The sequence below is a fragment of the Pyrgilauda ruficollis genome, unplaced genomic scaffold, assembly GCF_017590135.1.
Source record: "Pyrgilauda ruficollis isolate IOZ18807 unplaced genomic scaffold, ASM1759013v1 scaffold23, whole genome shotgun sequence".
NCBI classification, from domain to species: Eukaryota; Metazoa; Chordata; class Aves; order Passeriformes; family Passeridae; genus Pyrgilauda; species Pyrgilauda ruficollis.
The window spans coordinates 11,005,582-11,033,007 of record NW_024522539.1 but is presented as its reverse complement, the minus strand read 5'-3'; the positions used below and the strand labels follow the sequence as shown (position 1 = coordinate 11,033,007).

The following is a 27,426-nucleotide window of genomic DNA, read 5'->3' as shown; positions in this document are numbered from 1 at the left end:
ACCACACACTGTTCATAATCACTGGGCACTAGTTGATGACATCTGCCCATTTAGTACCAGATTTGGGAGAGGATGAACAAGAAACTAACTTCCAATGAAAAATGAAATTATTCTTATACTACACATCATATTGACAGTAGAGGGAAATTTGAGGTCTTTTTAAAAGTAGTCATTGGAGAAGGACAGTTTGTCCTCTTTTGGTTTTTCAAGTGCAGATCCTAGGTCACTGCCACTTCCCTATCTGCAGAGGTCTATGGTCAGTTACCATCTTCCTGATTTCTGTCATAAATCCAAATTTGGAAAACAGTTTGCTTTCCCCACGTGATGGTCACATAAGAAAGGAAGTCAGAAGCTGTTGCAGAATGCAACTGAGATCTATAGAGCCATAAAGAAATTTGAAACTTTGGGAACAATAGCAAATAATAATAAACAAATAAGAGGGTTTAGATGAGAACAAATGCACTGATTTAAAATAACATTAATTCTTTTTTCCTGTGTTTTTTTCTATAGAGTTTCTAAGGGACTATTTGTCAGAGGAAGCTTACATTGATTACATTTTTGAATATGGTTTTTGCCATTAGTGACTGATACTGCAATTCAGTGATTGACGTCAGGATGTGTACGAGCAGGCAGTGATGATGTATTTTGTGGATGCTAGAAAACATTCACTGGCTTATGTTTCATCAGTTTGCAAGGAGTTACGCTGTTACACCTCAGTGCTATCACATTCACTTAATGCTGATCATCAATAATGCTCAGCTGACAATTTCTGTTTTGCAGGGATTCCAGAGTTTACTTCAATTGGCTGAGAAACTTTGCTCAAATCTCCTCCTCTTTAATCTCCAGCTGGGAGGAAGGAAATGACCCAAGGAGTGACTTAACACTTACAGAACTTTGTGCTGTGCAGGCAGTGCTCTGAGTCAGTATCTCCATTCACTGGCAGGCAAATTCCAACCTCTGCATCAGATAACATTTTTTAACTGTATCAATCTTAGAGATATCATAAATCAGAGAAGGGATAACCTCAATTATGAATGAAGAATCTGTAAGTAAAAAGTACAGGGCTTTCCTGGAGTTCCTCTACTCAACTGAGTCTAAGGCCTTACATCTTCTGGGACTCTGTTTGAAATTTACCTTTCTAAATGCTTCTTTACCTTTGTCAGTTCTTCATACATAAAGTTATCCACTCACTTTAAGGTAAAAGACCTCATAAACCATTCTTCCAAAAGTTTGTTAGTTGAGGAAGAAGAATGAGGATGACATTTTTGTTTTTCTTTTTGCTTCTTTGGGAAGTACCAAAATCTTGGCTAATACTAGCGTATATAGGCTAAAAAAAAACCACAGAAGTTCTCCAAGATCATACTGCTCAGCACAGAACAGAGGTCAGTAATCAGACCACAGCCTTGATATTCAGAGATACTGAGATACAATAGGTTCTTTAAGTCTTTCTGAAAAGCAGGGCTCCTGCTCCTAAAAAAACATCTCCAGTTGCAAACTTCCCTTTCCATACAAAATGACTTGAATTGCTTTCTTATTTTTTTTTTCTTTAGAGAGCAATGGCTATTTACACTTGCTATCAGGATATTCACATCAGGAACTCAACTAATTATGCATGCACAATCATCAAATGGTGCAAAGAGAATGTTCACATGCTGAAGAAGAGAATATTCTTCTAATATGGAAGGCAATTGTAATGTCAAAGATTTATCAATTAGCTAAGGACACTACAGTCCACGTTACAGAATACTAGATATAGAAATAAAAAAGGATAAAAAAATGTGTTAGTATTTAAAACCAAAATAAATGAATATAAAATAATATTAAGAGTAACGAAAACTTTAATAGGTAAATTATTTTCAAATACTTTATTTAGAGAACTATGAACTATTTTCTAATAATGCCCTTTACATAGTTGCATCTATAGAAAGCTTGTTGAGTGAAAGCAAAAAACGTACCATTAAAAGAAATTTCCATCAGAAATGATTGGTTTAGCTACAAAAGTAAACCAAACACAAGCAATAAATCAAAGAGAGCATTACAGAAATATTTACCTTATCAAATAGAAATTCAGTGTCAGAATTTGGTGTTTAGGGTTGATTTGTGAATGTAGGAAAATACAGTATGCAGAAAGTGAATGGAGCACTACAGCTCTTCATTTCTGTCTAGAGGTGTCAGTGCAATGTAAACAGAGCGTTTCTAATGATATCCTCAAATTAACAGATCATAAGTCATTGAGCCAGGAGTGGGGGAAACTAGACTAGATTTCTACAGGTTGGCAGTCACTAAGGTTTTACAGGCTGCCATAGATGCGTTTAATCACATCAGCCTCTTCCTTGTCCAGGATGCCCTTGTCCACATAAGCATCAGCTTGCTGATCAATGAAATCTCGCAGCTTTGAAAGATCATAGTCTGAAAAACAAGAATTCATTTGCACAATGAGTCATTGCCATTATACTGCTTCACCTAAGAAACAATGTCATTGTAAAGTTGATCCAACCAGTGCACTTTATCAAACATGAAGAGAATTCTCTCTAAATGCAGCTTGTGAAAACATAAAAAACCCTAAAATATCTGCACTAAGTCTTTTTACACACCACAGTGCTTTTATTGTCCAAGAGAAATAATCATCTCTCGCTCTTGATTGATTGCTATCAAATGCTGCAGCAAGAATATTTTCCAGTCCAGGGATTTGATGTTCTAGTCTGCACAGCAAAAGCTGTTGTGCCCTATTATTTTCACAACTGTCATGGAATCAAAAGAAAGTATTAAATAGACTATTTCCAGTTGAAATCCCAGTAAAATTCCCACTTACTACCATTGTAGTGGAAATTCATGAAAGCAACTCCCTGAAAATAGATCAAAATAATACAATTATTTACCTTGGTACAGAACATAATATTCTGGTTTGAAAACTACTGCAGTGAGCAGCCTTTGTGACAGTGTTAGTGTCAGTTTTTGACAATCTTCCTCTGTCAATCTGCAACAGAGTGCTGAAAGATCCTTCCTCCTTTTCCAATAGATGTGTGCATCTATGCAGCCTGATTCACACCATCACTATTTTCCATGAAAAGAATTCTACTGCAGAGCAATTTTTCAAATAACATAGAAAGGAAACCTATTGTGTAGTGTTGACTCTGGCAGCACATTCAGTATATTCACATATAAACACAATAAAGTTTCAGTTACATAATTAGCTGGATAAATGTAAAGCTTAATTTGTTAGAATCAGAAGAAGAACATCAATGTTTTCAGTGTTCATACTAAGTCAAATGAATTAGTATCTTTCACAAGAACGAATACATTCTGAATTTTTCAGTATAAATTGCTTATTCCTCAGATGCAGCCTTCAGAATACATTAAAACTGAATTTGCAATGTCAAACATATAACATCACACAGCAGTATGTGGAAGAACCTTTTTTCAAACTGTGCATTCTTAAAATCGACAATAATGAATTTGTGGTTTTTAAGGTCTCAAAAACTGACCAAAACAGGATAGAAATAGAAAGATATTAAGAAATAAATTGATGCTTGTGATCATTTTTATAAAAGCATAAGGCAATTTCACTTGTAATATGAAAAATTTATATTCAACATTTCCCACCCCTGCAGAGATGTCCTCTTCATATCTGATTTAGCAGGAATTTTGCCATTTGCTGTACTGAGGTGAGGATTTCTTCTCTGCTCTGTTACTGTCATTACTTATGAGAATGTAACCTGCTTGTGGCTCCATCCTGTATGAGTAATGGGGACAAATAGTACTGAGCAATTTTGTAACTGGGATGAGAGATTTCATTCATCTTGACAGAATGAGGGTCTCTATTGAAAGACACCAAGGAATGGAAATGAATGAAGAACAAATACTAAATTAATTTAATATCTACATTTTTCAAACTAAAATATCTGTGCTTATTTTACTTCTAGAATACTTTTTCTAACTCTAAGATTATTATGTGGAGAAGTGAAGGTTTAATTACTGAACATCCTGTATGGGATTACAACCATTATGATATTATCCAATTCAGGCTAATTTGTATATCTCAAAGCAATTTAATTTGGTTTTTTCCTAGAAATTGATAGCTGCCAATTTCTAATACTTATTTCGAATCTATTGTAATTAGAAAAATCAACTTTGGATGCTGATTCACTGCAACAGCTGCAGCATTACATGGAGATGTGAAACAGCTCCAGTAAATGAAGTGAGCTCTTATTTGCATATTCAGATCAAGCCATTTGCCACTGAAATTAATGATAAGATTTACTTCCATTTCTAAATGGTTGCTGTTAGTGTTGTGAAGCTCTGAAGCACCTAAGAGTTTGTGGAACAACCCACTCATGCTCTTTGCCTGTATGGGTTAAATGCACAGCTCTGCAATGGTTTCAAGCATCAAGCCAGGTCTGGGAGATATGAAGAACAAGCCCATGGAGTCTGTAGGTTGTAAACAGGCAAAACAAACTTTGGACACAAAAGGCAATGAGCCCAAAATCCAGGCTTTTGACAAGTTTATCTTTAAATCACACAAGCTTACCAGCCTCCTTAATAGGCGACTGATACTTCCAAACTGCAGAAATGCAAATCAACATTTCCAGGGTTATTATTCATTGAATGAATAACATCTACTGAAACTCATACAAAATGAAGAATCCACAAGCATTTGCCTGAATAAACCTAAACCTCTTCAAGGGTATTTGGTGAGTAACCCAATCCATGAGTAGGGCTGAGAAAGTCTGGCCATTTTAATACATGAATTACTCTGAGAATTGCTTTTCTGCCAGCCCCCAGGTGCCAGCTGGAAGTGGAGAAATGATTGATGAGCACAGCAACACCACCTAATCTTGCACTGAAGAAACACTGCAATGCATTCATGGTTAGATAAGCTTACCCTGACTGTACTTCTTTTAACATCATCCATGGGGAACTGAATTAGCATTTTACAAAAATAAAGAGTATGAAAAGGCACAATAAAGATGATGTATCAAAAGAGTAAGAATACAATTCTAATTTTGTCATAACTTACACTCACTTTAAGGCTTATTTCCATTGCCAGAGGACAATAAAGATATTTTAGTGCAAATGAAAATCCATCTACACAGATATATATATCTTAATGCATTCACAGGCAGATAAAATGCTATTGATCTGCAGTCACAGCCATTTTCAGACTGCAGCAGTGCAGAAGAGAGATTACTACAAAGAGGAGCAATGGGCTGCTCAGCAGTATGTGTGATACAGAGATATAATCACACATGATAGAGATCTAATGATATCAATGAGTACATTGCTAAACAGAACCATTAATTAAAATTGGCAGGAAAACTCTTGAGCAAATATGTAGTCCTGCTGCTAACTGCCATCGCTGCCATTGTGTGGAAGAGATCTGAGGGATGAGAATGGTATTTTTTATAGTCTTTCCTCTTACAGTTTCTGCACAGAAAAATGAATGTGTCTGCATGCACAAACGAATTGCTGTCGGCATGCACTCATCTCTGAAATGGAATTCATACACACTTCAACTCACAGAGAGGATGGATAGATTACCCAGGGCTAATCTCATCTCAGATCACCCTCTGCTTGGCTGGTGCAAGAAGGATCCTTCTCGCCAGGCACCAGTCATAGCCCAGGGATAGATCCCCTGGCTAGGAGCCTTCACTTCCAGAGTGGGCCACGGCACAACACACAGCCATGGCAGAGAACAGGGATGGGAGGCTGGTTTTATGTAACAACTTGAGGGAAAAGATGGTATGGATAAATAAAGATCTGTGAAAAATAAGGGAGAAATTCTGCTGCTGTTCTGTCCCTGCCGGCAGCTCTCACACTGCCCTGCCTCTGAGGAAGAGGCAAATGGTGGGACAGCTGGTGAGCAAACCCTGTGCAGCTGCTTCAGCCACTGCTCCCTTCTACACAGCTTTGCATGTGAGAGCTACAAGTCATTCGAGTTGATTTGGGCAGTAATCCAATGTCTCACAGTGCTCCTGACGTAAGTTTGTATCTCAGCTGCTCCTGGTCATGGAACAAGACTTGTTGCTATCGGTGCAGGCATGCTAGCCAGATGCACCGAGCTTCTCCAGACATGTCCAGACATTTCAAATGCATCTATCTCGCCTACAAAGTCATAATTAAACAACATGATGAGCTAAGAAATGAAGCACTAGGCAAAGCTGACACAGCTACTGGTGACAGGCAGAGCACCATGACTGTGTGGACAGCACATGACTGACTCCCTGCTGGTCAGACTCTGAGGGTTTTGTGGCCAGTGGCCTTTTGACCCAATTTACATTAATCTACCTTAGTTCACTATTTATGTTCATTGGCTTAACTTTTACATGACCTGTATTATTTAACTCTAACACCACTAATGATCACTACAATCTAGACAAGCACAGTTTCACATTACTATTATTTAAGGTATAACACAAGTTATACAACACAACATAAATTACTTGCTTTTTAATGCATACGGTGCCCACCCCAATGTCAGGACCTTTCACTTCATACCTTCTTTGTTACCTTGTTTATTGTGTTTTTTCAGCCATTCTATGTTCTTCCTGATTGCTTCCAAATATGCCTCAGATTTCCCTGGAGGAAAGGATGAGAGAGAAATCAAGCACTTACATCTATGACTGATGCAGCTTGCTTAACTGGGTGAAGTTGGTCACAGCAAATGCAGATTAAAACTATTCTTAGTTTCTGTTTAAAAGCTGAGTCCTGTCAAACTCAGTCAGGCAAAATTCCCAGAGATGGTTAGCAGGTGTTGCCTGTGCAAGATTAGTCATACACAAACCTAGGATCATGGTTTTTTTGATCTTTATACATAATTTTTGGTGGCATCCACACAAACTGCATATGTGAATTAAAAACAACCTGTAGCTTTTTGATCATCATAATTGCTCAACAAAGAAAAAGCTGTTGAGATAGCAAGGAATGACTTAATTAGGGCTGAGAGCTTTCAGTATCAAAACTCCTCCATAGAGTAGTACTAGCAGCATACAGCAAGCCTAAAATTGTGATATTTTGGAAAGACAACTTGAAATACAGTTACTGTATTTACTGAGAAAAAGGATGCATTAAAATTACCATGATAACTCCTGTTATAGCTGAAATTTAAAGTGATGGCTATTTTTGGACCAGAAAGCACACAGGACACAATTAGTACAAGGATTACCTAATAAGGCCCCTAAGAAAATATTCCAGCTAATGGATTTTGAATTCTTAGCTTGGCTGGAGCTTTATCGATGTAATGTTCTTACATTAGTCAGTAGTGTGATTAGTGTGTAGAAGGTTACTATTGCCAACTATGCATGTCTGCTCCTGTTAGTGAGTGGATACAGTATTAGATACACCCTCATTTTTGAGCCGGGAGTGCAGTAACTTCACTCCCAGTAAGTTAAGCAAGGGCATTGCACAGTGAGAGGAAGAACAAATACTGATCCAATTTGAATTTCTAAAAAGCTATTGGGCTGAAGATAAAGGAAAATAACCTTTACCTGAATAACCTGAACCAAACTGAAAAGACAAATCTTCAAGAGACAAGCAAAATGTGTCACTTCCTACCAAAAAGTATTGAGATAACTTTACTGTGAAATCAGACAGCCATCTTCAGCTATTTTCCTCTTCCATGGTGCAATAAATAAGCTGCTGGAAAAAATGTCACCTTCCCTCTGTGAGTGGCTGCACTGCCCCCAGAGCTGAACCAGGTGACTGATGGACTACAATCTACTGCAGTCCTGATTGCTGCAATTCATTACTGAGCAGCCTGAGTGAAAACACTGCATTCCAAAAAGGATGAGCATCAGACAGCATTGGTGCAAAAGAAGCAATTTTGTTTAAACAACTGATTACAAAACATAGATACTTATGCTGGACCCCTTGCAATAAGAACTCACTGAAAGGTTTCTGCACCAACAAACATTCTCCTTCAAGAGTTCAGCACAGTAAGGAGGCACGATGTCCCCTGCAGATTTGTTTGCAGATAGAGTAGCTGATTTGCACTCAGGAGACTTCAGCCAGTACAGTGTAATTCAGCACCTGTCATGCTGAGGCATGACAAAAATAACTGTACTACTGTGCTATGTGGGAGACACTAACTTACTGTAATGATTTCAATGTTACATAAAATAGGTTGATTACTGATAACCTTTAACCTCTGGCAGTGGGAAATGTAAATTGTACCACTGCCAAACTCTTCACTGCCTTTGAGTACCAGCTTGCTCTAACACAAACTACAGAAATCAATGGGCCTGCTCAGATATTGAATATTCTGGCCATCCTGAAAAGCCACAGATGCAAAGAACCAAAATTTCTTAGCACTACTGAATCAAACTGCATTTCATATTGTTCTAAAAGGGTCTATGAATTCTGTGAATGTCTGCTCAGCAAGGGATGTAGTGTGTCATATGCTTAAAACTTGGCAGGTAAGTACACTTCTGAATCAAGCTCTTGTGTGCTGACTCCCAGTGACTATAGACTGAAGATATTTATGCTAACACCAGGGAAAATCAATACCAAAGAGAGGAAAATACTCCAATCACTTGGAGGAAAAGCAATATTCTGTACCTCTGGATTCTTCACTGTTTCCTGCTGCATTTTGTCCTTCATTTTTTGTAGAATCCTTTGAAACTTCATATTCCTTTTCCATTTTAGCTGCTTCTTCCTTTGTACTGTCTGCTTCTTCACTGCTCTTGTCTAAAGAAATAACAAAAAGCAAACAATTTTGTATCAAATGTCCAAGAGCATTTCTCAATCACATCAATTCAATCTTGGCAAGTAAAACATTTTGACTGCTGGTTGAGGAAGAGCCTCACAGGAGCCCATCTCAAAGCGGTTCCTAAAGGTCATCTCTGCTCCAGTCCTCTGGAAAGAGGAATGCTTGTTTCTGCTCTCACAAACAATAGCTGAATACAGGTGACTGCAATGCAAAGGCACATTTTTTTGTGCAGAGAAAAAAATCTGTGAAATTTGCATTTTCAAAATTTGAAGTCGACAAATAATGTTTTTATTTATTATTTTAGTACTAAAAAGCACTGATACAGCTTGCTTTTGTATATGTGTAACATCTAGACTCCAGTGAAGAAAAAGAGGCTGGGCAATTAAGTGAAAATTTCTCTCTTGTTGTGTGCTTACACAACCAAGCTCTGGCTTGGTAAAGGTCTTTGAGAGACTGTGGCTTTTACAAGCAGCCTGGCTGCCAAAGCAATTAGCATACTTTTAATTGAATAGGTTAAAAAAAAGTGTTATTCCAGAAAAGAAAATTGTAGACTAAGTACCTGCTGTTAGTTTTGTCCTGGTTTTAGTGGAAGGGTTCTCAAGCTTCTTCTTTGTCTGCTCAGCTATCATTGTATCTAAGTTTTCTAGAAATCAAGGCAAAACAAAACCAAACCCCAGTTATTCTCCAATGGATAAGATGCAGAATCCATATTACATTCTCCCCAACACCAGTGTGAATGGTAAGTAGAAATCTAAAAGAACAGCCTTCATCCTTGCCCCTGAACAATTAATGCAGAGCCAATGCTAACAAACAAATGCACAAACAAATATGGAATATCAATCTTATTAAAAAATTAACAACTGGATCATGACAATATGAGTACCAAATAGTGCCAACATGCATAAAGTCAGTAAAAGTGTGCATCATATTAAATACCTCAGTCATGTAAGTCACAAAATACCAATGACTATCTGCAGCAATTTATTCTGATGACAGCCACGAAAAGCTTTAATTAACTTCACAAAAAAGACAAGTCTGTGAAACATGTGCTTCATCCTGGTGGGAAAACACTATCCCAAACTGCCTATGTGTCTCGATTTTATATGGTTTCATTAGAAAAAAAAAGTCTAGTAAAAGGTTTTAAATTATATTTAGATGAAATAAACATGTAAATTGAAGAGATGAAAACAAATACTTTCTACAGTTGCTCAAGTCAAGCATTTACCTGAAAACCAACTAGACAGCCGTGGCCATGTATACAGCTCTAGAAGACTAGAAAATGTATTTCCATGCAAATTTCAGGGCTGAATTCATCTAATTTGAAAGTAAAAGCACCTCTTCATTAAGATGGATGTTTCAGATATAAACATTGTATGGTTATGTGGGAAAAAAGCCCTTTTGGTACCACACTTGGTATATGTTCAAAACAGAGATCACTTACAACCTGCCATGTTTCCTCAATCATATTATGGATACACTGTAGAATTTTCCTTCCTTTTATTATCTTTTAAAGGTTCAGTTAAACATGGATTCAAAATTTCATACAAACTATCTTGTTGGTGGGTATTTTTGAGAGATTTAGTTTTGAAATTTATCAAAATTCCATTTCTATAAACAGCTGAAATATTCAGTGTGTGATGTGGGAACTGTGGCAGAATAGACATAATAAGGCTAATAATATTTTAAATCATATTTCCTCTATAAGGCCAGTATTTTATCCATCAGCTGGGAGCATTTTTCCCCTTAGAAAGATACTCAGCACTGAAGCCTAAGGAGTAGTTTTTTAGCGAGCATATTTCTCTTTGTGGCAGATCACCATAAGCAATTGTGCCTCCCATCTGATGAGAAATCATATAATCTTGTCTGTCTGCATCCTCATGTTTTGTTATTTACATAAAATTAAAATGTAAGCAGTATTTGTTGGCATCCTGCCTGATTGCACCCTCTCAATTCTGCATCACATCATGGGTTTTTTGTGAATATTTTCATTTGGTACATACAGCTTTAATGTGATTTCTGACCTTGCCCTATATGCCCTAACCAAAACAGGTCTGGGCTGTGCTACAAACTGGATCAGACATCCTGGTGAAATAAAAACAAGCTAGAATTATAGTGGTGGTATTGATGCCTCACTAATCACTTGATCCAAAGCTTATTGAAAGGACTGTAAAGATCCCTTTCAGTTCATTTTAAGATTCTATTTTTCATCCTGAATCAGTACCATACCAGTACTTCAACAGGAATATAAGGATTTCTCTGTTGCAAGAGGCACAGTTTTCAGGAAAAGATTCCACAGTTAAGAGCTTAAAAACCCTTTGTAAATGCAAACTAATAGATTATTCTCCTTCACTAATTCATGAAAACGCAAAAATGTCACTGATTTTGGAGCTTAATCCAGCATGTTCTATTAAATTAGGCTTAATTTTAAAAAATAAAAGTATTAAAAATTTAAAATATTACACACATATAAGTGCATTGGTTCATAAGTGCCTTTCATGTTCTTCCTTTAAAGTGTCTGCATTTAGGCAGTAAGTTTCTATTAGCAGGAAATAAAAAGACTCCACCATGAGATAGATTAATAACCTGCCAAGACATCTTTATATTTAAATGTCTGACACTGATATTTCCAATAGTTTTTGTTCTGTTGATAGACTGTAGTGTTTAAAAGTTGTACATATATCCACATACAGCATGTGCTACTGCAGGTAATGGGATTCATACTCCTCCATTATTTGTTCACTTCTATAAATTCTCTGAGTCCTTTGATTTGGGTAACAATTTCATGTGAGGTCACTATCACTCCTTTGTGAGTACAGAATTGCTTTCCAGCCCCAAGAAGCGTAATAAGGCAATGCTAATGACCTGAGCTTTGCCACTAAAGCCAGACTGAACACCATAATCACTGTGCTCCATTTTCAAAGCTCTTTTGTCAGAAAGGATGTAGCCAAACTTACAAGACAGGCCTTTTAACAGGCACTACATTAGACAAGAGAAGTGGTGGTTACCCTGCCAGCTGGGCGGCACATCAACATGGAATTGAGCATTTATAATCAGCTGTATTTCCTGAGTGATAGAGTCCATGTTTGAGGGGCTTGTTTGATGCACCTACATGTGTACCTTAGAGAGAATATTGCCAGATAATCCCAGCTCTTCCTGAACAGGATTTATTGCACTTGCTCCACATCAAAAGTAATGCTTTAACAGCTGGTATTGTTTCAAAACATGTTTGTACCTGCCATGTGTGGCTAGGCCAGGGCTGAGCAGTGTTTGCTCTGAGTTGCACTGATGGGGTGAATCACCCTCCGAGCGAGCTGAGCCTGGCCAGCAGCTAAGCAACCGCTGTCCTAGCGCAGGTCTAACAAGGATTGATTGCTTTTCCGGCGTCGTCTCCTTAGCAACCTCATTGGCACAGAGGAAGAGCTTAGAAAGGTACTGACCTTTCCACACAGCTGGCCACTTATTTGAAATGGCACTAATTAAAACAACAGGACAATAACTACTGAGCTAATGGAAGCGACCTATGCTGGTAAATAGGTCAGTGCTCTGGCGGCAGCTTTCCGCAGAGCGGGATAATCTCATCATCCCGGCAGATACCCAGCGTCACAAGATCTGCTTTCTGCCTTGCCTCACTTTCCAACCTGCTCTTTGATCTGGGGTGACTCACTGAAGCATTCATGCTGCAGGAGGGCTTCTGTTTTGAGTAGGCTTTCTGAGGCACTCTAGGCCCAGCTCCTACACACTGAGAGATGCTCTTAATTCCACAGAAAATGCAAATTCCCTGCAGTTTTGAAACTCTGAAGTCCTTCAAGTTAGGCATCTAAGAATCTGAACTGCATAAACCCAGAATGTTTTATCTTTACTCTAGGAGAATGTACTGTGGTAACACCTTCCAAATCCATGGGAAAAGATACTACATGGATAACTATTACAAATAAAATTACTTTGCTCTTATTAGAGAGGCAGAAACTCTCAATAGAGAGATTCATGGTGTTTTCCAGACTCTTGCAAATTTTCCTGCAAAGGGTTTTTTCTTCTGCATAATTGTCCTGTACCTGGAAGGCAATTTCACAATCTGTCCTTACCAAATTCACTGAAGCTGAGATTCTGTGTCATTAAATTGCCACAGAAAGACCTGCTTTGCTGTTCTGTTTTCATACAGCATAAAAACACTGTGTTTATTAAAGGAGAAAAGGGATCATCAAGGAACCTAAGATCACTTTTAACACTAGCTAAAAAATTAGTTTACTTAATGAGTTCATACACTCCACCTGCTTCAGCTGGAAAGCTTTGTGCAGATGACTGCTTGTGTGACAGGCACGTATTTCAGGCATTAAGAAACCAGTTAAGAAAAGCCCAGTTCTCCTAGGGCTTTTCTGTCTCCTGCCGTAGATGATCCTTAAGAGTTTGCAAGGCCATTTTCCATCTGTGAAAAATCTCTAGACATCTCAGCATTTGCTTGGGACTATTCTATGGGAAGAGTATATCTGATTAATTCTTTGGACAAGTGCATGTCCAAGAGCTGTCAATATCCATTGGACTTTCCCCAGTGTAGCCAAAAGCAGAGTTTGACCTTTGGGCAGCTTTAGCAGTATCATGCATATGTCACATAAACTACTAAAACTGTGGCAAAAAAGAGAAATTCCTCCATTGTGGAATTACAGATGGGACTCAGCCTTGAAAATCTCCTGCTGCTCTCTAACTCCCTGCCTTACATGTCAAGATAGGGAATTTTCTTTCTGAATCTCCCTGTTTGACTGATTTGATGTGACAGAGTGTCTGAAGCCTAATGCTGCCATGAGGAGTGACACGTCAGGTGACAAGTGCCAGGTCATGGCATCACTTGTAAAGAGATTACAGGTGAGATGGTCAGAGTGATCTGACATTAGGACAGCCATAGTATCACTTGGCAATCAGGTTAAAAGCAACTCCTAAAGTAAAACACAATTAAATAGATGTGTTTTGAGGTAAACATAGCTCTGACCAAGTCTCCATTATCATCCTTATTAAATTCCCTACCTCACAGGCTATTTCTCAGATTTATCCTTTTAATATTCTACAGGTACTTCTTTTGCATTACTGCAGGTCTCTTAGAGCTGTGTGGTGCAGTCCTTTGCTAATCCTTTCCCATCCTGGAGCTGCTCCATGGCCTGTGCACACATTTTATGTGTTTTCACAGCATGCCCTTCACAAGCATGAAGGTTTGGGACTGAAGCAGCACAGAGCTGCCTCTCCTGAGGAGTGGGATGGAGTTTTAAATGTTCAGTGACACCTTCTTTACCCCACACCCACATAATCATCTCAAACTTACAGTCTCAGTGCTCAGCTGTCAACAGAATGGCTCTGAATTCAGAAAGTAGGGAGGGGTTTATGGAGCTACTAAATACAGTGAATAAAAATAAAAGCTTTGCCCTCCTTTAGAAACACAAACCCCTTGGGACGGTGCAAAACCTAGATCTTTAGGAACCAAGCAATATATTTGTCAAATAAGATACTATGAGAAGACGAGATTGCCATCCAGCTGGGAAAGCACAGAAGAGGCAGTGAAGGGAAATGGAAGAAGAGGCAATATATTTGCAAGAAATAACTGCAAATTTAAACAATAGACAGTGATAAGCAAAGGAATGCACTGCAAAGTATTTATTTGGATTCTTGAACACATGATTTGATAGTCATGTAATGTGGTGGGAAAAGCAATTAGTGAGACTAAAACTCCTGGATCTCTCCCAAAACGTATCTCAGAAGATTCAGAACCTGTGGATACTGAAAAATACTATGCCCTCACACACAGTGTCACCCTCAGGTGATGCCCAGTTTGTGCAGTGGTCCTGGTTCTTGAGAACTGTGAAGTCACAGACTTTCCACACCATAGTCACCATTTGTTTTATTATGCAGTGAGTCTGAATAGGGGAAAATAGGAGATAAGATCTAAGTAGTGGAGAATAAACCACATTCATGTGTTTATTTAAATGCAGCAATAGCAGGGGACAGGCATGGAGGAGGTTACAGAAAGAAGAGCTATAAAGGTGCAGTGAGATCTGCAATCAATATACTTCCTAGATTCCAGTCTTGCCTGGGATCTTTGCACACTCTGTGTCCCCACATCATTTTATCTTATCTCCATGCAAATTCATCTTGGGTTTAACTATTTGCAGGTACTTTACAGAATCACTGCTGCTGCTCAGTATTCAGCTCACTCTCGCCATCTGAGGTGTCTCTGATTTCTACTTTTCAGATACAGTACAGTATACTGACATCTGTGTGACCATCAGATAAAAAATAAATAGCAGAGAAAAGAGCTGCCTGAAATTAAATAACCCCCGCTGGCAGCTGTCTGCATCATTCGCATGATAAATACTGGGTAAGGAAAATCACCAGAAGGAAAATTGAGGTAGGGGAAAATTTTGTTAAATAATTTGATTTTTATGACGAAAATTTACAAAGAGACCTTTGGAAAAAAAGGATTTTTTAAAAGAAAAAGATGTATTATGCATGAATGGTTCCCTGCATGAAATATTGTCAGTGCCCTTCATGGCCCAGGTCAAAATGAACAAAAGGTCCACATGACACTGTCCATATTCCACTTGTAGCCTCTGGCTCTGCTTTAGCCACACCTTCCCTCACCCTCTGAAATCACAGTCTGCATCAGGGAGCACCAGCTTATGGCCACAGCGAGGAGAGGAAAGATGATGCCAGTGTGGGCTGTGATCTGCACTTTGCCTCACTCTCTTGGCTCTCTGCCTGTTCTTGGCTAGCTAAACAAATATCAGGATCAGATCTTTGGCCTGCAGCATCTGTGCTGATGAGAACTTCAGGCATTAGTCACATTATTCACACATGTTATGCTCTCCCAAGAAAAGGCCAGATTGTGGCTACTGTGCACTGGCATACAATGGGGAAATCACAGAGCTTTGCCTTCATCAGAAGTAGAGCTGTGGGAAGTACCAAGAATGAATGTGAAAGGCTCAACAGCTATTTCATATTCCTTAGCGTGGAGAGGCAGGGACATGTCAAAAATCAACACAGGAGACTTTCTGCCTCTTCTCCTTCCCCTCAGCCTCAGTCTGCCTAAAAGACAGGATTATAGCAAAACAACATCCCAACTGTTCTTTAGGAAAGGTCCAAAGGAGTGAGTGTTCGTACTCCTTGGCAATAGCTGCCCAAGAACAATCCATCTCCCACTGCTCCTGTGTCCTGCAGCTTGGTCTGCTCCCCTGCTGTCCATGAAGAACAAATGATGTGAGGGTGGAAAAGGTAAACAGAGACATCTGTTCATGCCCATACACAATCTCCTACTCAGTCACGGGGGACAGTGTGGATTCTGACAGTGAGTCAGAGCCAAAGGCAGGAGGTGTGAGAGGTGGCTTTCGTTTGGTCTAGGGAAGAAGGCAGCTGTGACTTAAACACTGCACTCTGATCAGCTGGAATGACTTCTCCATTTCCCTCCTAAATAAAAGGGGGTTTGCTCCTCACCCAGTCTGCTGTGGGCTGTGTGCTCTACACTGTGGATCCAGTAGGCTAAATACTTTACCACAAGGAGGTAAAAAGTGGGATCCCCTTCAAATAGAGCAAAGCTACAGAGTTCTTAATTTTCTTCCCAGTTCTTTGCCCCTTTCTTTTCTCCAGTTGTGAAAGATACAGTATGTCTCTATCTCACAGATGTATCTGTGATATAGAGAAGTACTGATGGCAAAAGTTTGTGCTACACGTGCTATTCAATTAATGAGAACTCCACACAAGGCTACAATGTGCACATAACTAATCTGCACTTTTAGGGTAATAGTTTATTGAGTAACATATTTTTCACTTGGTTGGGGTGGCAATGAATATATTTGCTACAAATCTACTCTTGTAAGCAGCACACCGCAGGAGAATATAATTAATCTACTGTGTAAAAAGGATTCATATATACACACTGGCGTCTCTTAAGAATTTATCTATCATCTCTGAAAGCTGTGTTTTTTATGGCCCCAAGCCTCTAATTGCAAATATTTCCTAGAATGGTTCTAAAAATCACTCATTATTTTGGTCTTATTAGTGGGAGATGATTTACAACAGTATCTGAACAAACTGAAACCATTTGTTCCTGTTTCTAAGCTGACAACAATATTATTAAAATAAATCTATTACAAAACTATAGTTTACATAATTACTATAAATGGAGCTTTTATCAAGATGGTAGTGGATTGATATGCTTTAATTTTAAAACTACTTAGATAGCCTGGCATATACAGGGAAAGTTACTTGTCATACCAAAAATTCTTTGTGTGGTGTAGATGAAGCTGTTCTTTAACATTTACCTGGTCTGTGATAGATGGCTTTGGTGGAAAGGCTATCAGAGTGAATTTCCACCATCATGTTACTCAACAGACAGAAGGAAAATGAAGGAAAGTGTGATATAAGTCACAAACTAATATTTAAACAGTACAAGTATCTGTGCAATGCATGCCTTGTGCTCTGCTGAAATCAAAGTGAGTTTTGCTATTGGCTCAAAGAATTCTTTTTCTCTCGAAGCACTCAGCACTGTGAAGGATATTGTCCTTTCAGTTGTGCATGGAGTATCAGATATTTATGCATCAGTATCAGCTATTTATGCAATATAAATGTTATGAATGCCATGAATAATGAAGTATTTTATGCTGAATCAGTCATAACTTATCTGAAAGCCTCTTGCTGCTTTCCACTGGTCACTATGTGGGAGTGTTCCAACACTTCCATTCCCCTCTGTCACTGCACCCTTGCCAACAGCAACATCATTTCAGTAACTGTCCCAAGCCCTTCCCAAAACTCAGCTTGTTCAGGGAGAGCAGCCTGTGCCTCTGGCAGGCTGGGGCAAGCAAGAGGAGTTCAGCTGTTTGGGCAGCGTTTGCTGGATGCTGCCAACAAACCCAAAGGTGGCTAAATCAATACCACAGTTGGATCTAATTCACAAGCCATTGTGCTCCTGAGTTCCTGTGTCATAATTTACTACCTCATGCTTTCTGTACCAAACAATGTTTGTCCATTCTTTTAACTGCAAAAATGATTTTAAAGCAGCTTTCGATATTCAGAGGGCAGATGGTCTTTCTAGAATGATTTCAGAAAGCCTTTGAACAGGCTAGAAACACATAATGAGGCTTTCACTCTACAGAAGAATTTGCTCTCTCTAACAGCATTCATAGCTAAGAAAGTAAAGAGTGATAGAAAATTGTGGCATTTTGCCACAGGAGGATAATTATCAAATAAGGTGCACCTAAGTGAACACACATTTTCTATCAGTTTGTTACAGGCTTATTTGTTTAATTACAGGCAGTTTGTTTAATGCTTCCAGAGCTATACTTCCTGAACACATACTGTAAAAGGTAGGCATTACTTTTTTTCCTGATTTTTATATATGAATATGCTGGTCTGGGCTTTCTGTATTCTGTTACAGATTGCATTTAGCATATGGAAAGCTTTTAAATATATATTACATAACATTGAATATATGTATTAAAAAATAAACTTATTCCTTGTGTTTCCATGTATGTGCATCTGTGTTTTTCTTGTACCACACTGCAGCTAGACCCTTTGTAACTTAAAGCTAAACCAAATAACATCAGTCAGTGCTGCAGCAAAATACTTTCCCCTAGAGTAATATACAATGATGATGACATAATGCTGTGATTTCCAAATCCCAAGCCAGCTGTTTCTGGTATATGCATTCAAATTCACTGTCTCTGCACCCCTGTGACAGGCAAAAAAACTGCACCTTGTGACTTGATTCAGTAAATGATTTATTATTTTGAATGTATAATTCAGAGGCTTAGCTTATGCATGGCTTCAGTCACAGAGTGGAGAAAATTAATTTAGGCAGTTTCCTACTGTAATAAAATGGAGAGAGGATGTAATCCATCTGCACAGACCCAGTAGGTATTTTCCACCAAGCAGCACAGAATCTGCTCATTGATCATAGACTGAGGAAGCAATAAAAAGCTGCCAGTTTTTTACACTGATTCTTCTCTTTAGAAGAAGAAGAAGATATTTAGAAGATATTTAGATATTTAGAAGAAGAATTAGATATTCATATTAATTCCTTTATCTGCTATAAATAAGCACAGCTGTGTATCAATCCCCTAATCCAAACTGCACCAAGATACACAGTACCTATCCAGCTGTTACAGACTACAGAACTTTTAGTTCAGTAAGAGTGGCAATAAAACTGCTGCCATGCTTAAGGATAGTGCAAGAAGCTAACACGCCCCTGTGAATGCTTTTCCTCATTATTTGAGAGTATAAGCTCAATAAATGAAGGTCAGTTTTAAAGCAATTTCTCAACAGCAAGTCTAAAAAAAGAATACCACAGAAGCAACCTGAGAATCTATGAGAAAGCTTTTTCCACTACAGTAAGTTGCTTTGATGGAGCACAAAATCCACCTCTGCATAAATCATTCATTTTGCAAGGCAGAGTCTGGATATATCATTTGGTAGTCTTACTTTAAACCCAGACTAAATCAGACCTCTCAAACTCCTAACCCAGTCCTTGCCTTCTGTACTATGTCACAAAGGCAATTTGTTTCCAGGGTCACAGTATCTATTTGCTCAAACAAAAGCCAACGTGAACAACTGCCCTGAATTTTAGCAGGAAAAAGGCATTCATAGTGTAATTCCATTTTCTGCATGGTCTTGCATCAGGGATGAATTTAGCCTATTAAGTTTTGGCAATATCTAATCAAGCCATAGTATCTTCATTTCTAGAATGACACTGAAACCATTATGCTTAAAATCAACCGTTACTTTATGCGCATCTTTCTTTAGATGTACTGGCAGACAGAGAAATAAAGAGCTGAAATGAAGCATAAGTTGTCAAAATATACCAAAATTCAAGGAGGTTTCTTGGTCACATATATAATGAATTCTTTAGAGAGGAGGCGCAATCATGCACTGAATGTGAGTCATAATTCACTGGATCTTTTGTAGGCAAGTAATTGATAATCAATCCATACAGTTACAATTTCATCAATCAAGTATCTGCAATGTAGAAAGACCATTGCCAGTCCTCTCTCTGTGACAGGCTGATTTATGAAGCTGAGAAATTGCCCTGATGCAAACAAAAACTTTTTAGACTAATCCAAACCAGAAATACTTCAGAAAAATGAAATAGTTGTGCAGAGTTTGTACAGATGAGCCCTTCTTCTGTAGGTCAGCTTGTTTAACTAGACAGGCTGCCTACAGTGAATAGAAGAGAGTTTGTCAAAGCCAGGAAAGTTGTGTGAGACAAAAAGCAGCCCATTTCAAATTCTCTCTTCAGAAAATGGCAACAATTTTACAAAACCTACATAGCCACAGACTCTAAAATGGATCCAGGAAAGAGTGCTTTCCTGGAAAATCTACTCCTGTGCCAAGATGCAACACTCTTCATGGAAGGAGTTTTACTTGGTGGACAAACTTACCATTAGGTCCCATCTAGTCCAGCTTCCTACAGTGAGAGATTAAAGGAGTTGAAGTGCTGGATTATTTCTGGGAAATGCAGGTACCTAATCCACTTTAATAGAACAGAGAATACCCTAATATTCCCCTGACATAAAGTCATTTAAATAAATTGTGCTTCACAGATATGAAAGTGTAATAATACTCTAAATGCATATCTGATATATTACCTTTCCTTCATGAGACGGAAATATTAAAGCAGTATGGAATTGAACATTGCTGTAGGGAATGATCAATCGTTTAAAAGCTTTAGCATTTTCAATGAGCAAATCTGAAACAGGTTTCATAAGAACAAGGAAGATGAGAAGACAATTATCACTGTTGTTAGAGAAAGAACACCATTAATAACAGTTGTACAAAGCATGTACTCTCACCAAGATAGGAAACTCCTTCTTCTGGTGTGATTGTTCCATATTTAACCATCATCTTCACAAAATCAATCAGGGTTTTCATGATAGTTATCAAGGTCTCTTTCTCTTTTGTCTCTGTCTCTGTGTGAGGGGATGAAGCAAAACTAGTCAACCTTCAGGCAACTTGGGAAAACTGTTCTGCAAACTGTGCAAAATTCATGCATCAAGAATGACCTACTCATTAAAAGAAAAATGCTGTGCTGGATTAGAATCAGAATTTACCTACATGTTTCTTTTTATACTGTTCCTGCAAAGTACAGCTGAATATAGTTTAAAACATCAGGAGTAGGTTCTTCTTTATAGCTTTTTGTCTTGAGGGGCTGTGTCATAACACCATTGGCTTGGAAGATCAATGGTATTAATTCCATTTTACAGCTAAGAACACTAAGCACACAAAGATGGAGTGATCTGACAGCTCAAATTGATGGTAGGAGGGCAGATATAGGTAGAGTTTTCTACAGTATGTCATTTTTCTTTTATTTGTTTGTGAAGTGTATAGTAGATCAGTCTGACTCTGTATGAAAGAGATCTTTTCTCCTACAAGATCCACGGGTTCAATGACAAAAATATAAAGTGTCCCAAATGAAATTGTTACTTGGACAAGCTCATGACTTGCATACTGGGACAACAAAGCATTGTGTGGCTGGGAGGATCATGACTTCAGAATAGGATACAAAAAAAAATTTTTTTTATACCAATAATCAGGTTTTGCCCACACTTACCTGCTTCTTAGCTTTTCTTTTCCCATTGTGTTTATGTGCTGAATGATATCACTATTGCTATTTTTGCAGTGTGAAACTACCCCATCACAGTCACACAAGCTTTCCCCACTGCCCAGGCTGTCACTGAAGGACCCAACAGAGCCAGGGGCACTGTCAGCCAGGAACAGTCAGAAACATACTCCCAACCTTGGCAGAGAGCCAGCCACTCTGGAGAGCTGCTGAACAGGCTTTTTCTTGCTGCCTGCAATTTAACACACAGCTGTAGGATGCAACTGAATCCTCTCCTTCAGCTCGATACAACCTGACAGGTGAACACATAAAGCAGGAGATGTGCAGCCAGTGGACCTGGTTCTGTTTGCTTCATAACCTGTTAAACCCAACATGCCTGCCTGCATTGTGAGCAGAAAAAGGAGAAGAACTAGCATACAGAATTGCCAGGGGAAAATATTAAAAAGAACAGGAAGAAGAATTTAAAGTTTGTTGATTGGACTTGAGCAAAATATGACCTCAGGTTTTTCTCTCCATTTTAGCTCTCCACTCAGGTGCACATTGGGATAATTTGAAGCAATTATTAATGCTCCAGCAGGACAAGGGATCTACAAAACACCACCACCCCCCCATCCCCATCCTCCAAAAATTAGAGAGTGTGTGTGGCTGCAGAGAGTGGGTGTGTGTAGAGGGTGATGACACAGGGCAGTGGCAAGGAGCCACAATCTTGCCTGCAATAACTGGAAGGCAATGATGTCCAGCACCGGAATAGGAAGAGACATGCAGGGCTTTCACTGCAATAAACAGCAAACCTGTGGTTTGTGGAAAGGCTGGGAGGCTCACACTCATTACTGGTACCATCACTGTGAGGATTCTGCTGTGGCTTACTTGTATCTCTTGGCTCAGAAGACATGGATGTTACTGGAAAGATCTCTGGGGAAAACTATTTGCCAGCTTTTCATCATGTCCTTACAGGAATTAAAAGAATTCAGGACTCCTGAATCACACAACACAAGATGGGAAGGGCTGTCTAAGTCACACTCTTTGCAGTTCTGAGTGTTGTTCCTGCCAGTGTTTTGCCATCAAAATCACTAATCAAGTTAGTTTCTGCTATGTATCTTACAGAAAATTTTCAAAGCACAGGGTCTCTTGCAACTAGGGAAGCTGTGGGGAAGAGACAAGAGGAGGAGAAAACAGAGAATCTTAATTTTTCAAGTTTTTTCCTAATATTTCTGTAACCACATGACAAGCTCACCTGAGTTAAGACTTTTTAATAATGCATAAAAATTTGGAAAATATTGGAGGTCTTCGAAATTATCTTCAGAAGGCAGCTCATTTCTTCTTTCCAACACATTAGATGATGACCACGTGTTATCCAGTGTATCATCAGCTTCTCCATTCATGGAACTATCCTGATCAGATTTGCTTGGTGTCTCCACATAAGACATAATTAAAGAAGAAAAATCTTTAAGCACATTGCTTTTGATGATAGAGTTAAGAGAGCAAAAATTTCTATCGCAACCTCATGCCAACATTGTCATAATTGCAAGGTGAAGACTATAGTATTTTCTCAGTTATTTCAATTGACATCTGGCTTAAATTTTAAAGTAACTTGTAATTCTTTTTTCTATCAGACAGAATTTCTTTAAGAACACCTCTTGTTTCCAGATTGAACTAACTATTCTCTAAAGAGTGCAGTACTACCTACCATTTGGCAAGCAAGACAAAATTATTAGCTAAGAAATTACCATTCTTTCCTGTTGCTTTTGTTTTGTATCACTATCTGTTCTGCTGGCAGGGTAATCAAAATCTTCAGACTCCTTCTCACGATCCTTTGCTTCATTTGCAATTAGCTGTTGTAAAACCTCTGCCACTTCATCTTCCAGGGTATAGGCCTGACTCTCTGTGATCTGTTAAAATATTTGTGCAGAGTACTTATAAGATACTGTGCTTTTTCTAGATCAAACATCAATATGAAACCTGGTATCAATATGAAAATAGGTTGCTGTATGCTTGCTTCAAAGCTGAGCACAGCCAAATGAGATGTAATACCTGTGTGTACATATAGACATGTAAATATTTATAACACTCCTATACATATATACATAGAAATACACATCTCATCTGTGTGTACACATAAACCCCACCCATTCACACATACAGCCTTCAAACCAAACCCTCTTTAGGACTTAACACAGTGGAGTGCAGCTTGAACGATGGAGCTGCAAGTGTGGCATCTCCCTACATGTGTGCCCATCTGTGTGTATATAGAAATATATATGCTCTGCAACACATCTATGGACAGTTGAATAATTACAACAGAATTCAGTAACACAGAATGGGAAAAAAGCAAACAGCTTTCTATGATATTATTAAAATGTTTTCTCTTTGCTTCATAACAGCTGTCACTTGAACAAGAACTCTCCCATGCAGCTCCCTCTGTAATCAGTGGGGTGCAATACTCAGCTGCAAAATCTAGTGCTTGAAAGATAAGGTAAGTATTTTAAAACACAAAGATCACAGATGGCAATGGGTAAAGCCATTGAGACATTCAGAGGTCAGAGACAAATCCACTCTTCCTAAAAATCAGTAATGTAAGATATCCTCAACTAGCCAGCAACATTATGTGTTTGGTGATGACACTAATCAGCATTAGGTGGATAGGAATGAGCTCAGACCTTTCCCCCTTAAGTATAGAAAATAAATTAATAATAGAAAAGCACTCAGTGAAAATCAGAGGACAAATTAAAGGAAAAATGAGGGCAGAGATGGGAGGAGTACAATCAGTGAATGTTTTTCTGACATCAGAAACATTCCGCAGTTTGGCCTATTTTGTTGCAAAGACATCACAGGAACAACAGTGCTACTGCAGAGCTTAACCAGCAAGCCCAAACAGCTCTAGAAATTTGCTTAGACCCTGAGTCCCACTCGCTTCAGTCAAAGTAGGCATCTGAATTGTTTTTAGAAAGAGCATTAATCCAATCAAAAAACCAGTTAAATGATGATTATAAAAGATACTTACTAGCCCCAGATTTAGAAGTTTTGAAACAATCTTGTCAAACACTCCTCTGTCATTTTCCTCATAAATTCTTGCAGCAATTTTTTGAACGATATCTTCAGCAGTTAAAGGAGTGCCATCTAATTGATGGAGGCCATCTGGATCATCTGAAAGGATTACAGGTTTACTGTGTGCTGACCGTCCTAACTCATTTAGCTTAAACATCTCATAAAAAAATATCTGCCCACATCTTTTTCTCTTCGGAACAAAACTGAATTTTTAGATACATTAAGAATATATACTTTGATACACACTTTGTAAGCCATTAAATCAGTCACAGGGAAAAGTTCTTTGTGTCAATTTTCCACATCTGAAAAATATCTTTCTGAGTGGCTCTTCTGAAAGAGAAGAGATGAACTTTAGGAGCTTACTTTCCTCTTGATAGAAAATATTGGTAGAATTTCCATACCCACTTATTTGTGTCTTCCTGGTATCTACTTTCATTGTATGGCCACTTAGATCAAAACAGTTCATGACAATGGCACACAATCTTGCTTGAATTTAAGCAAATTAACTTTTAATTATGTAATTGTTACCAATGGCAAATAATATCATCATGACAATGGGAGAGGGAATACAACGAGTGAGCTTTGGTCTGTGATCAGCATACTTTGATATAATTAAAAATGTCCTGAGCTAAATGCTGCTTACAATTCTCAGAAGACTCACTTAAACTACAAGACAATTAACTACTCTTCTAGCAAAAGCAAGTATTCTTTGGCCTTTGGTAATATCTTTTAGGTTTGTGATTATGAGAATTATCTAAAAATTCACATAATATTTGGAATAAATATATGTGATTTAGCTGCATATAGAAGTGATTCTTCCTCACAAACCCGAATAAATATATTTTCATCCAAAAATATGTCCCATTTTCCTTCCATCAAATCTAAATTGCTAAAAGGCATTACAAATTACACAATTAGACTTTCCTCCATGGAAGTCTGTTAAAATCAAGAGCAATTCTTTTGTATTGTGTTTCAATAACCTAACTGTAATACAACAAGCTTCCACAACTGGAAATTAAAACTGCACTCCAGTAACAAATAGAGCTCATGTTTAGTGGTGAATGCAACATTCATGAAAGCAATCAGTTTGCAAGAGAAATCTAACCTAGAAGTCACTGAAAGATTATGGAATACCTTGGAATTTATAATCCAGCCCGCTTTTGGTGGAGTCAAAGTCATCCACAAGCCTGCGGTTCTTGGTGGAGTCTGCATCATCAAGGGCCACTTGCTGTTCATACAAAGAGCTTCTAATTGACTCCCTCTCCTTCTCATTCCTTTCTCTTTCTGCTACTGATTTGAGCAGGTTCAGGTCATCAACAAAGGAGTAATTCCTGAACTCTGGCTTGTTTTCTGGAAAATATGTCAATATCAACATAACATAAAATCTTATACCTCTTTGAATGCCACTATGAATATTGCTATAAAATCAGGAAAGATATTTTACCTGTGGGAACTATTTTCCTATTCTTGTCTGCCTCAGCTTCAGCAATCTATTATACAAAAATAAAGCAAACAAAACAGCAAACAGGTAGAAGGAATAAAATGTGTGATCTCTTAATTTATCACTATTAGCAGAGGGTTTAATGCCTGATTTTCACTCTTAGTAAGAAGTTTGCCTAAATAAGTAGAACAGGAATAAGCACTGGACACTTTCATCAGTACCACCCATCCTCTGACCAGAACCAGACATTATGAGAAGCTGCATTTTAAGATAAATGCAATTTACATTTTTCTTCTTCATTCCAAGCTCATGCCATATTCCCATAGGACATCAATAGAAAGGCATGGCATATCTGTGAGCTGTTGGAGCTAAAACCTGCTTTTAGAATGCTGGACAGTGAAAGTCTATATGCCAGTTCTTAAAAATTATTGAAACCCTATTTTGTATCTAAACCCATCAATAATCACTTTACTGACAAATCTATTTTTTACCCATTCATTCATGAATATAGCTATTCATGATATTCATGGATCCAGTACATGAAAGGCTAAAAATATTTATAGGAATTCCACAAAAAAAAAAAAAAAAAAATCGTAAATATATTTTATTTCACTCACCTGTTCTTCCAAAGGTCTTTCTACACTTAATTGTCTGTTGTGTATAGCTTTATCTAGAATAAACACACACACACACACACATATATATATATATACTCAGTTATATGATACATGCAACTACAAAGAGACAGGACATTTTTCCTTAATTTATAGTTTTCTTCAGTACAACATGGTGTCCTAAATAGGATGCCAACTGCATCCTTTATTTTTTTTTTCTTAAAAAAAAAAAATAATTCAGTGTTCCTAGAAAAATGGGAACACAGTAAAAAAAGTCAAACCTTGAAACAAAGCATGACTGGGGCAGAGCGAGAGGTTCTGCAGAAGACAGAAATACAGATATAGACTCAGCAACCTCCTTCTGATCAGAAAACTCACGAATTGGGGAAAAAGTGCCGGAGGAGATTGACTAAAATAGCAATAATCGGATTGGCACAACCAAGAGATTAAAAATCTCTTCCATCCAGAATACGGCGGGAGACCGGGAGAAGCAAAGACTTGTGCAGACACTGATGCGGAATGGACGAAAACACTGCTTGGAAAAGATGGAAAAAATTCAGAGCTTTCCCCTCTACCAGCACCTATCCCTTCACTTTAATATTAGATTGCAGCTTCAGTGATCGCTGTCTTGCACCAGGAATATCGCCGCCTTAGGATCCCACTGCCTTTAGCCAAGTGGAAGGAAAGTTTTTACCATCCTCTATCTCTATCCCGCAGAACTTCCCCACCCGCGGCGAAGGGCGAGAAGGCTCCGGGGCGGGCGCTTACCTGTGCCCGCGGGTTTGGGGAAGCCGTGCCCGCGGCTCGCCAGCAGCGCCAGCACCTGCAGCGCGACCCACAGCCCGAGGAACATGGTGCGGCCGCGCAGCCCCGCGGCAGCCGCGGCCTGCCTCGCACCGCCGCCCGCGGAGCCGCCCGGCCCGGCGGGCGCTGTCCGGCCCGCGGTGCTGAAGCTCGGGGAAGCCGCTGCCCGGGGCTCGGCCCCTCGTCCCCGCGCCCGTAGAAATGGTCGAGCCCGGCCCCGCCGGCGGCCCCG

The 27,426-nt window shown here is 38.7% G+C and overlaps 1 protein-coding gene across 2 annotated transcripts; it reads right to left on the bottom strand.

The window, feature by feature from the left end:
* Positions 1–1,850: 1,850 nt before the first annotated feature.
* SCG3 (secretogranin III) lies at positions 1,851–27,426 on the bottom strand. 2 transcript variants are annotated; one of them, XM_041469294.1, is made up of 12 exons: positions 27,159–27,426; positions 26,394–26,446; positions 25,780–25,825; positions 25,470–25,685; positions 24,292–24,434; positions 23,018–23,179; positions 22,525–22,702; positions 20,524–20,640; positions 9,264–9,347; positions 8,554–8,682; positions 6,496–6,576; positions 1,851–2,409 (listed from the first exon to the last, which is right to left on the bottom strand). In XM_041469294.1, the coding sequence occupies exons 1-12, from the start codon at positions 27,241–27,243 to the stop codon at positions 2,291–2,293; spliced, it is 1,413 nt and encodes a 470-aa protein (XP_041325228.1). In that variant the 5' UTR covers positions 27,244–27,426; the 3' UTR covers positions 1,851–2,290. The 2 variants fall into 2 exon arrangements, with proteins under 2 accessions (XP_041325228.1, XP_041325229.1); XM_041469295.1 differs by having other exon boundaries at positions 6,508–6,576.

Bases quoted from the DNA above. Each gene is read 5' to 3' on its own strand.
- SCG3 (XM_041469294.1), bottom strand. From the start codon at position 27,243: ATGTTCCTCGGGCTGTGGGTCGCGCTGCAGGTGCTGGCGCTGCTGGCG. The intron at 24,435-25,469 runs GTATTCCATAAT...TAATCCTTTCAG, and splicing joins GCTGGATTATAAATTCCAAG to ATGATCCAGATGGCCTCCAT. The intron at 9,348-20,523 runs GTGAGAGTACAT...CTTGATTTCTAG, and splicing joins AGAAGGAGTTTCCTATCTTG to AAAACTTAGATACAATGATA.